Genomic DNA, 12,493 nt, shown 5'->3' on the forward strand with positions numbered 1-12,493 from the left:
TTAAGATGGCCGCCGTCCATTTAGCTGTCCATTTAGCCGTCAACGGTGAGTATTTGAACACAGCCAATAGAAAAAAATTATTATGTTAGTCCACATGAAGCGCAAAACACCAAAGTGATGGCCCGCTAAAAGTTACGGATTAAGACGCGCGTGCTGGGCACGAGCAACGCGTATTTATGGCACGCCTAACGATCACACAGAAAGAGGCAGCAGTGGACGGTTGTGCGCAGCATGAGCTGTCACCTATTAAAAGGGCTCGATGCCCTTAAACAGGCACTGCGCGACACACACTACTTAGAAATTCACACATTATCGTAATAGGGTTGTCACGCATTAGGTCGTACTGACTTGTTTTTCTGCCACCTGCTACAAACACGTCTGCCTGCGCTTACGGTACGTATCTGTAGAGGCATCATCGCACTCACGCCATGACAGCACCAGCAAAGAGCATCCCGTTTGGAGTTTTTATATTCATCTCCACGTAAGTATTAAATATGGGAAAAAAGCCGTGTTTCGAAGTCATCTACAGGCTTAAATGGATCGACAAACAAAACGCTGGTTTGAACACGACGATTAGCAATGCGCTGATGCGCTGTATAGGCTAGTAAGTATTGTCATCGACTGTCATCCCAAGAGCTGGTAACAAACACTCTTATATATTATGTATATAGCTGTGATGGGAGAAATGTGTGACTTTTATGAATGGCCGTTAAAAAATATCACTTATTCAGGATGCATTCATAAGTGGGTTATAGATTTACTGTAGTCGTGCAGGCAAGACCCCAATGAATGCAAATCTGAGGAGCCGAGAAGTAACGCACAATGGGGTTCTGATTGATTGATTGATATGTGGGGTTTAACGTCTCAAAACCACTATATGATTATGAGAGACGCCGTAGTGGAGGGCTCCAGAAATTTCGACCACCTGGGGTTCTTTAACGTGCACCCAAATCTGAGTACACGGGCCTACAACATTTCCGCTTCCATCGGAAATGCAGCCGCCGCAGCCGGGATTCGATCCCGCGACCTGCGGGTCAGCAGCCGAGTACCTTAGCCACTAGACCACCGCGGCGGGGCAACAATGGGGTTCTGGTTTATTTTCATCGTGTTAGTACACAGCTTCCCACAATTGGAAAATGTGAAATGACTATGCATATGTACAAGTATTTGCACACGCATTCCGAGATAAACCATGCTAAAAGCCACCAGCGGTTCATAAGTTGGTAATTATTTGGTTACATTGACTTGTAATATAACTTATCTTCAAGTGCCACCTTTCACATTTGCTTAACTGATCGGCTTCAGAGCCGAGTATTATTATGAACCATATTAAATGCGAAGCAGTTCTTAGCGAACTTCGGCGACTTTGAGCGTATCTATCTATCTATCTATCTATCTATCTATCTATCTATCTATCTATCTATCTATCTATCTATCTATCTATCTATCTATCTATCTATCTATCTATCTATCTATCTATCTATCTATCTATCTATCTATCTATCTATCTATCTATCTATCTATCTATCTATCTATCTATCTGTCTGTCTGTCTGTCTGTCTGTCTGTCTGTCTGTCTGTCTGTCTGTCTATCTATCTATCTATCTATCTATCTATCTATCTATCTATCTATCTATCTATCTATCTATCTATCTATCTATCTATCTATCTATCTATCTATCTATCTATCTATCTATCCGCCTACGACTTTATGCGCTCACTGCCGTTGCGCTAGCGTGATATATACCAAATTTGGCATTACGGTACGTGAATGGATGACGAAGGTATGTGACTGGTGCAAACATGCTAATCATGAGATGTGTGTCATGTACCAACATGACTACACGCCACGCTCATGATGCACTGGCGGCCATTTCGCTGGCTTCAAATGTACCGACCTCGGTATTAGGTGACGCGAACGGACGTAATAGGTAAATGGCACATCAAAACATGATATTGACGACCTGCTTGTCATGTGACAACATGACTACATGCCACATTTATGATGCACTCACGGCCGTTTTGCTAGCTTCACATAGGCCAAATTTTGGTATTACGTGACGTCAATTGATGACGAAGTCATGTGACTGGTGCAAACATGATAATCATGTGATGCATGTGATGTGACACCATGACTACATGCCACAGTCAAGGCGCCAATACATTTAGACTTGACGCGGTGTGCGTGCTCTTTGGCGTTCATTTTGTCGCGTCACGCCGCCGTTGTTACGCAAGGCACTGGATTGGATTGGATAAACTTTTATTTGGTCCTCCAAAACACAGATCACTGTGTTGCGGGCAGCTCCCACGTGGGGACTGAGATGCCAAGTTCCTAAGCCGCCTCGCGGGCTTGGTGGACAGCCCAGAGCTGATCTGCCAAGGACGAGCTGCGGATTGCCGCCTCCCATCTGGCAGAGGTGATGTTCGATAAATGAGCGAATTTGGTGCACTGCCAGAGCATGTGTTCTAATGAAGCTATTTCCCCACAATTTGGACAAAGATTACTTGGGTATAGGTCAGGGTACATGATGTGTAACATTTTCAAAGTAGGTTACATCCGCGTTTGCAAAAGCCTTAATGTAAGTGCTTGTGGCCGGGTTAGATTTTTGTGAGGTGGAGGGAAAATCCTTCTAGACAGGTAGAAATGTTTAGTGAGCTCGTTATAGGTTGCAAGAATTTCCCGGTTATCCCCTTCACCGGTTGAACGCATCCCCGGGGAGGCGCGGTTGGATAGTTCTCGCGCCGCCTCGTGTTCCGCTTCATTGAGATTGGGAGGGGAATCGTTGATACGCAAGGCACTGGACCTGCCATATACTCGCAAGTGCGTGCTGCGCTGCGTTGCTTTGACGTATGCGCGTTTCAGCGCGTCCGGCGTCCCTCTGTCACAAAAAGAGGGAGACGCAGTGCTGTCTGGGTTATGCATCGGTGCGAAATGCAGCATGTCGCATTTCTAGCCGGTTGTCGTAGAGCCACACCAACGGACGCTGGTCGTGCCAGCCACACCTGGCGTCAGAATATAGAGTGCTCGCGCTTTGCTAATGTAGCGTCGCTGTTCCCAGCGTGCGCGAGCGTCAACGCTATATTGCGGTATATTGGGTCCTTTATGTTGTGCTCGCAGCCGTTTTGATAGCTCCACATGAACCAACTTAGGTGTTACGTGACCTCAATGGATGTCGAAAGTATATGACTGGTGCAAACATGATAATCCTGACACGTGTTTCATGTAAGAACATGACAACATACCATGCTCATAATGTGGTCACGGCCGTTTCGCTAGCTCTACATATACTAAATTTGGTATCACGTGACGTGAATAGATAGCGAAGGTAAACGACACATCCAAACATGATAATCTTGACAGGAAAGTCATAGAGGGCATTATTTACCTGCACACCGTAACGCTCTGCTGACTTTAAGTGACATATAAACATTTCTCATTCGTGCTTCGCATATCATCGATCTGCCATTTTTTTTTATGATAAACATACACTCCAGTTAAACACTACATAGTGTTCTGTGTGAAAGTCAGGGACAAAAGTGTTCCTTTGACAACTAGCATATCTGTGGCGGCTCACGTACATGCCAAGGTGCCAAAAAAAAGACTCAAATGTATTTCTTTTTTAATTTGAACTTTTGCAGCCACGAACTCTTCGACGTCAAGCACAGGTATGTAAGAAAGTTTCATTGTTTGAGATCTTGACATAGCAGACACCCCAAGAGCATGGTCACTTGATTGCGAAGGGGCATAGGGAAGAGTGTAGGCGAAAAACAAAACTATAGATTGTCACTTGTTGCTCTAAACTGGTGTAACTTTAGAAGCACCCTATTTCGCATTTATGTTACGGGTCACATACAACCAACATAATTGTCTCACCTAATCTTTGGTGCTGTTGGAGTGGGTACGCTGTCATTGGTGGACAATCTGATCTAGCGTTCAAGCAATCTTGCATACTATAAGGAGACTTAAAGTAATATTTCTGCAGCTATAGCAGTAATTCTTTTTTGCAAGTTCCTTTATATTGTAGCCAAAGGATGCCGTTGCAAATAATTTACGCCAGCCATGGAAAAATAAGTTTTCTTCATAAACTGTTCAGTTGGTGATCCTGGTTCTGCTTCAAACATTGTTAATATCAATAGTCTAGTGTTCTGATGTCTTTTCACCTTCTGTCCGGGTTGAAATGAGAATGGCCAGCGTGACTACGTTACCAGTTGGCTCTACGCCGTTGCCACAACTCAGCTCCCCATCTGCTGTGACAGGCAGCAGTATATAAAACAAGACTCATTGCATGCCTTTCTTGTTACTGGTTTCGGTAGGAAACAACTGGGGCCATTAGGTTGCTCGCCTAAATGTTGAGTAAAGTGTCACTATTAGCGTGCTGAAAAAGCGCTCGACTCTTGAAAATAATTTCATTGCAAATCGTTAGAATCACCCCGTCATGTTTTGCAATTAAAATGCGCCTCGAATATTTTGGAAAACGAAGGGGCTAGTAAGTTTCTGATATTATATACACCCCGCAACAACCTCGTTGATTCGTGCAGCAGACCACGGCGATTCCGTTTGAATAAAATCGCACCACTTGAAAAAAATTGAGCCTGTCGTTCTGTAAAAAAACAGGCTTACTTTCAATAAACCGGGCCCCGCCGCGGTGGTCTAGTGGCTAAGGTACTCGGCTGCTGACCCGCAGGTCGCGGGATCGAAACCCGGCGGCGGCGGCTGCATTTCCGATGGAGGCGGAAATGTTTTAGGCCCGTGTGCTCAGATTTAGGTGCACGTTAAAGAACTCCAGGTGGTCGAAACTTCCGGAGCCCTACACTACGGCGTCTCTCATAATCATATGAAGGTTTTGGGACGGTAACCCCACAAATCAATCAATCAAAACAATAAACCGACGCCTGGCTCTTTGGGTTGCTACTACAGCGCGTTAATCGAAGGCAGAACAGTTCGTAGTCTTCCACCTTGTCTCTCTTTTTCCACATTACATGCCGCGCAGAATTTCTATTTCGGGAAACGTTTCCCACGACACTTTTGATACACATGTGTAATTTTTGTCACATGAACAGTGATAAAATCTTGAACATGGGCAACATTGCGTACCACCGAACTTGTTGATTGTTCCTTTCCAGTAAGAAAGATGATATGTGGGATTTAACGATACAAAACCACCATATGATTATGAGAGACGCCGTAGTTGAGGGCTCCGGAAAGTTCGACCACCTGGGGTTCTTTAAAGTGCACCCAAATCTGAGCACACGGGCCTAAAACATTTCCGCCTCCATCGGAAATGCACCTGCCAAAGTTCCAGTAAGAAACATTGCATTGATAATGGTGACGGGACTTTATGCCACGCAGTGCGCATTTTTATTTCCTGTGCTCTGAGATTACCAGCAGAACCTGTAGTGATCAAACGAAAGCCTCAATGATGAAGGTGCGCCCCTAAGCTTTAACGCTTGTTAAAAGGTACATGGCTCACCAGTGCCTCGCACGCCTGTCACGCTGTCGTTTTGTTTTACACAACGTGCAGGTTCTCTCATTTTTGGAATGTCATAGGCGCGGCTTTAAGACACACTCTAAAGGATGAGACCACTTGAAAACTACATGCATAACCAGACCTATGCTAGAACACAAAACACGAACAAAGGCGGAACGCTACACTACTGAAATAACACACCCTACGCCGGAGGAAGATTGACAAGCAAATGCATAAGCTACATGCTTAGTTCCTACGCAGTTCTGGAGTACTCAGTTGCAAGTGCACTGTTGGTCGTGGAGAGAAAGGTAACCACGATGCTGATCTCCCCAAGGTCAGTCATAAGGAAAATGCCCTAGAATGAATCATGGCGACCGATAAAGGATGCCATCGGCGTCTAGCGGCTTAAGAATATGAAATAGCTGGCAGCTTTCTAGGCAACATGTTGACGGTGGTGTCTAAGTGCTGAATCCAAGATTTGGTTCCAACCGGACAGCTGCGCCAGAGCTCGGCTCGAAACCCGGTGTTCATTGATACAGGAAGTTTTTTTTTTTTCTCAGCAGCAGCACACTGGCCACTCACCGCCAGGAACAACAGGTACCCACTAGTTCGCTCAGGTCTCGGGTAGACCCAGGTGAAGGATGGGTGGAGTAGAGGCATCGAAGTATTGCGATAGTATTTCAGAGATACTTTTGAGTACCTATATTTCTGTATCGATGCACGCTGAAACATCAATTTGTACCGCAATAGTGAAATCCTTTCACGACGTACCGATTGTATTGCAGTAGTATACAGATGAGAGTATCTCTCTATTTTTGTTTTGTTGAAAATATATTAATTTATTTATTTTTATTACTGTCGACCCAAGCTCTGGAGTCATTACAGACGGCATATTTCAGATGGTATTCATTCATACAGAGCATACAGTAACATTCTAAGTAACATACGGATAAGATTACATCATTGGTAAACTACAACGAAGTACAAGGAACAATTAATACTTCATTCAGTGAAAAACAAGAAAATATTCGCACCAAAATTTGTTATACACTGTTTAAAAATATATATGGAGCGCATTTGCCATATCGGCAAACCATCATTGCCTACGATTACGTCAAACAAACTATTCCGCATTTTATTTGCTCTAGGAAAAAAAAACACAGAATTATTTAAACGAGGGGCATCAATTTCTAAGGCACCAAATTTTCTGTTTGCACGATATAATAAGAGCAGGACAAATGACAGTAACAGAAATATTATTATCCGCAGTTTTCTAACAGCAAACTCAGAAAATCGCTAATTTGCGCTTACCATGCCAGGCATTTGAGTGATGCATTCAATCAGCAAAAAAAAAGAGCAAAGAAACGAAAAAACTATTATCTTCGTTTTACCAGACGAAGGCAAAAAGGTAGGCCTGATCAAGTACTGTGTGGCCTGCGACCACGCAGGAGCTGAGGCGCGTTTCCATGAAAGAAATGAAGTTTTCTTTTTCTTTTTATCTGTATGCCGAGAAAACGAACGATGGTGATGTACGGTCGCATAAAAAATGCGGTGTCGGTTGTCCCTCAAGCAGAGAATGGTGCATGTTGTCAAGCGCGGCACGTCGCTGATGGCGCAATTGTGGTGGCAATGTTGTCGGTCATACCGGCAGTGGTAGCCGCACTTTTGATGGAGGCAAAAATGCTTAAGCTCCATGTGTTTAGTATAACGTGCACAATAATGAAGTCGCGGTTGAACATAATTTCGGAGTCCTCCACTATGGCGTGTATCATATTAATATGTTTGTTTTGAGATGGTATACCCCAACAATCAGTATTTTTATTATGTCTTCACCCATAGCCAGTGAAAGTCGCTGCATCTCCAAGTCAGGGCTGCACGTGTAATGTTTTCGGGTGGAAATTCGTTCCCTTCTTTGCCCCCTGCCCGGATACCACCTTGAAGCAGACGCCTTGCAACGCTTAGCGCGCGTTAAGTTCTCACAGGTGGCACTTACAACAAAGCAGTTCCCGTAGTAGAGGTGGCTAGCAAATAGATATGTTTGTCACGTTTTCAGCCACTCCTCTAGCCTGTAAGCGTACGTCGCTAATTAATTTACAAATGTGTTGCTGTTATGTATACCAGACCCCCCCTACACCGGAGCTGATTTCGCCGGTGACTGCTGGCTGAAATGGGGTCTGGTAGCATCGGTGATGAGGAAAGTATTGCTCAAGAAAAACCATTTAAGCCCAGATGACTAGTTACCTTACTTCCCCATTTTTGTAATGCACTATTAGCACTGAGGGTACTGTGAGAAATTAATAATTATTGAAATAAATAGATGAATGAATGAACTGGGAATATGACCCTTTGCGACATTATTTAAACAAGACGCTGCACTTAACAGAAGTCTTTGCGGAGTGTGAGTATATGCGAATAAAAAATATATTACAATATCTGCATCCCTTAGTCTGTATTCTGGTTGTTTTTTTTTGTTGCAAAAGTAGCTTTAAAATATGCTGTTCAGTTAAAGGCTAATGCCTCCCAGTGGCTCTATTTTAGGCTTCCTGCTTATGTATTTTGATATCTCTATTTAGGATTACTTTTCTGCGAATGTGTGCTTAGCCCCGATTGAGGTAGACGCCTTGTGTCGGGTCCCAAACCCGACGGCCGAGACGCGCGGCTCGTATTTTTAGCTGACTTCGTGCGACTACATTACTCGCTCCATCTATTCCGCTTCTCCATATTCTCCTGCTTTTGAATGATCGCAGTCGTTTTCTGAAAATGGCGTACTTTTTGTTTACCCTGCTCGCCTTTTTCGTGTCACCCGTGTCAGTTTTTTTTATTGGTTAAAATGGCGATTTCACTTCACTTACATCACCACAACTCTCTCTAGCGCGCATTCTCATTGTGGAGTGGTGAAAGGAGGTTCAGTGAAGTACGCTTGCACGTGGAAGAAGACTTTCTTAGTCTTTGGCTGCGTGCTAATGACGTAATCATTGACGTTATACTACGATAATCAGGTGGGCATAGCCTTGAAAAACGCCAACGACTCGCCCTCTCCTCTGTGAGAGGTGGCTAAAAAGAACGAGCTGGAAACCGAAACCAACCAAAGTCAGTCGTCTGGTAGCCTGTAACTTCCTTCTTACAGTGTTTTGCAAGGTTCACGCTGCAGCATGTCTCAATGCAAAAGTGTGCATTTATTCAAACAATAAAATTTCTTGCCATGGGGTGGTTTACAGGCTTTTCTAGAAGCATAATTTCAAATCACCGGGATCTGGCTTGAAATACTCTACAATTTGCTTCCGTGTGAAATATTTGGGGGAATTCTTATTCAGTACATCCTATTATTGACATAGGAGAGAAGAAGTACGAGTCTTCGCAATAGCTTGCGAATATCCTCATATTCAATTTTTTTAAAATATTGTAACGAATATTTAACTAAGCAGTCTTTTCTTACCCAATAATGATTGAAAAAAAAACAGCAGGAATGCCACTCGGCGCTCTTGCCTGGAACACGTATTCACGTTTGGCTCAAGAAAGAAAACTGAAAATAAAATTCGTAGACAAGTTTTTAGGAGCTCGCATGATATTTTTGGTGATGTGAGCTTGTTTTGAATCTTCGCACTAGAAGCTAGTATTCTAGTGGCACAGTTGCAGTATTGTTCAATTGAAATATTGATAAGGAAGTGTTTCCACTACATTTTGGAAGATCAGGCGAGCTACTAGTGCAGACATCTGCACTTGCCCTTCCTTCGTTAAACTCACTTGATCTGTTTGGAATCACGTATTTATTATTTTATATTCGATTATGTAATTGCCAAATACACTTTGCTTTCATTGATCTTGCATGCCAGAGAAGACACCACCATCAACGAGCACAACTAAACGTAAGTGCATGTTTCTTGTAGTTTGCTGTATTGTTCATTTTGACAGACCTGAAAGCAAAGCCATTTCGTGATGTTGCATATTGTTCTGAAGGATTTAATTAATTTGGTCAAAATAATAAATTACTTCTATGAAGACAATAGTACTTTAGAGAAACTACTGCTGCATTTTCCTTTTAATTGGCGCATTAGCTTAAAAAACAATATACATTTTCTTAAAATCAACTGGTGCGTGCTCTGTGAACCCCAAAAACGAAGTGATCAAAATTTCGCGTGACATGCAGATATGTACCTCGTCAAAACGCCATTAATTATGCAGGAAGAGGATTATTTCAGGTGGCAGGTACAAAATTTTTACACTGACTAAAATAGTATACTACTCATTCTAGTGAACAACCAAAGGGTTATACAAGTTTAAAACCATCAGGTAGATCAACAAGAATCTGTCCGTACATTTGAACACAACCATTTCTCAACGAAGTGATCAAAATTTCGCGTGACATGCAGATATGTACCTCGTCAAAACGCCATTAATTATGCAGGAAGAGGATTATTTCAGGTGGCAGGTACAAAATTTTTACACTGACTAAAATAGTATACTACTCATTCTAGTGAACAACCAAAGGGTTATACAAGTTTAAAACCATCAGGTAGATCAACAACAATCTGTCCGTACATTTGAACACAACCATTTTTCAACTTTTTCAAGGGGTATCCAGTCTTCCCTATTTCCAAAGGCGCGGATGCAGCTGGGGCACTTTCTATTGACACTCTGAATGACGCCAAGGGCTGTAATAGAGTAATGCAAAAAAAGTGAACATGCTCTCACCGACCACGTCGCCTTTAGAATTAAATTTATATTTGGAAGGGGGCATGCGTACTCAGTGTTATACATTTGCTGCTGAGTTTGGAGCACTTCCTAATTGCAGGCTTTTTTTTTCGCACTTCTGTTCTTTATATTTCTACAACCTATGCATTGCGCATTAAAGAGAAATTTCACGATTAGAGATTCGCCAGCTCGAAAACCACCTTTGTCTGCGAAATGATTAGAATTCTGTGAACCGGCGTTTTCTAGAGCTGAGTAGCAGCAGATAAAAACAAATGCTACTCTTACTATTGCTTCGCCCTTAAATGAAGCTATCTTTTTGCTTGGCTCCCTGCCAGCTACGGCCCCACCGTCAACGTCGACCACACCGTCAACCACGACCACACAGGCAACCACAACTACACCATCAACCACGACCACATCGTCAACGACCACTACGCGAGGTAAGCACAGAACGGAACTTGACTACTACAATCGACTTTTGATCATTTGTGCATGGCTTTTACAGTCACAGACAATGTAAAAAATATACCACACAAAATTGCGTGAAACGAATTTTTGATGTCGTTTCCACTAAGCAACAACACAAAGTCTAGCGAGTCTTTGCGAATTTGCAGAATGAGTCATATAGTACTTGCGCATTGTTTACATTTCCGTGTTAGACTAATACATACTTATATAAGCAAGTCAAATTAAGACAGGACATATAATTGCGCAAGTCTCATGTCATCCCACTTTTGAAACAGCATTACGCAGGCCCTCACGCACTGTTTTTAGGGGTGGAGATGGGAGAAAGCAGTCACATTTGTAATGCCACCGACACCATACTGGGGTAAAGCAATGCTGTATTGATCTCCGGGGTTTCACGTCTCCAAAATAAGATACCATTATGAGAGATGCCCATGTAGTGTTCTTCAACGTGCACTGACATAACCCAGTAAATGGACCTCCAGCACTACGGCTATACCGAATGGAGACCACTGCAGCTGGGATCCGACCAGCGACCTTTGGGACAACAGTTGAGCGCGCTAATCACTGATCCAGAGTGACGGACAAGCCTTTGCTAAAACACACTGCACACAGCACTTTATTCATGGCGTTTGTTTTTAGCACGAGAGTGTTTTATGGGGCGTCCAGCGTATTTTTCATTACAGATATGACGTTGTAAACTATTTACAACAGCCTGTAAAGAAAAATAAAAACGATATGTGAATGCTTTGCGTTGGGGTGTCGAACCAGTTACCTCTCGAACAGCAGCGCGCTGCACTAACCAGTACGCCCCTATGCACATATAGTCAGGAGAACTAACAGGAAGCCTTTTATATACAGGTGTTCCACATTGCTTGAGCCAAGAATTTGAAATCAAAAGACACTTCACTGGCGAATCGAACCAATGGCGTACTGCTTCACTAGCCTGAAGGTAATCAGACTATTTTTCGTTTCTCCCAATACTAATTAAATCATAATTTTAATTACCAATTTTTTATTTATGAACTGGAAACCCATAATTTGAACACTGAGATGTAGAGAACTTTTTGAAACCACCGACAAAAATGTTTCCTGCACGATATGTTCAGCTCTGTTTATTTTTCCGCGTTGTAAAGTAAGCCTATAGCAGCACGATATAGCAGTGCGCTCGCGGTCCATCACATGGCTTCTTTTCACGTTTCGCTTGATTTCTGTAAAACGTGGAAAAAATAACAGCGCGTGGCGTATCGTACAGAAAACAATTTAGTCGGTGATGTCTGAAAGCGCCCTACCTCTCAGTGTTAATATTTGGGGTTTCCAACCCATAAATAAAAAATTAGGTAATTAAGAATCAATATTCCATTTGTATGGGGAGAAGTAAAAAAATAGCCTGAGTATCTACAGGCTAGTGCGAGTAGTACGCGTTTGGTTCAATTAGCCTCCTAAGTGCCTTTCACTTTCAAGTTCTTGGCTCAAGTTAAGTGGGCCACCCTGTACACCAGATACGATTTAGAGCTTAGCGGATTCGGTGAGTTTTCGTTATCAGTAGTGATAAGGCACGACAAGCGTGCTTTGAGCCCGCTCTCAAGGCAGTCACCCCTCGCGTTCTAGGCATCGCCACTACCACGCGGAGCGTGATCTCTCCTGCATGCGCACTTATCAGACTCATGTTGCGTGTTGCACGAAGGTCACTTCGCTCGCTGCCATGGCCGCATTTACGAAAGAAACACGCTGATCACACACATAGACGTGAAAATTGTAACAGTTGTTCGCCCTCATATTGTGTGTACGTGTGTGTTCGTTTCGTGCGCTTTTCTTTGTGTTTCTACAGGGTACTTTAAGTGCCAAGCTGTGCCTGTGCCAATTTGT

The 12,493-nt window shown here is 43.1% G+C and overlaps 1 protein-coding gene across 4 annotated transcripts in view; it reads left to right on the plus strand.

Moving 5' to 3' along the window:
* The window catches only part of LOC142767450 (uncharacterized), a 35,792-nt gene that overhangs the window by 8,783 nt on the left and 14,516 nt on the right, over positions 1–12,493 (plus strand). For 2 of the 4 annotated variants that reach the window (XM_075869144.1, XM_075869143.1), the window contains 3 exons: positions 3,639–3,665; positions 9,301–9,333; positions 10,495–10,599. In XM_075869144.1, coding sequence (XP_075725259.1) covers positions 3,639–3,665; positions 9,301–9,333; positions 10,495–10,599 — 165 coding nt within the window. The remainder of the gene's footprint in view (positions 1–3,638; positions 3,666–9,300; positions 9,334–10,494; positions 10,600–12,493) is intronic. The other 2 variants (XM_075869146.1, XM_075869145.1) reach the window with 1 other exon arrangement.

The sequence above is a fragment of the Rhipicephalus microplus genome, chromosome 7, assembly GCF_043290135.1.
Source record: "Rhipicephalus microplus isolate Deutch F79 chromosome 7, USDA_Rmic, whole genome shotgun sequence".
Classification (NCBI taxonomy): domain Eukaryota; kingdom Metazoa; phylum Arthropoda; class Arachnida; order Ixodida; family Ixodidae; genus Rhipicephalus; species Rhipicephalus microplus.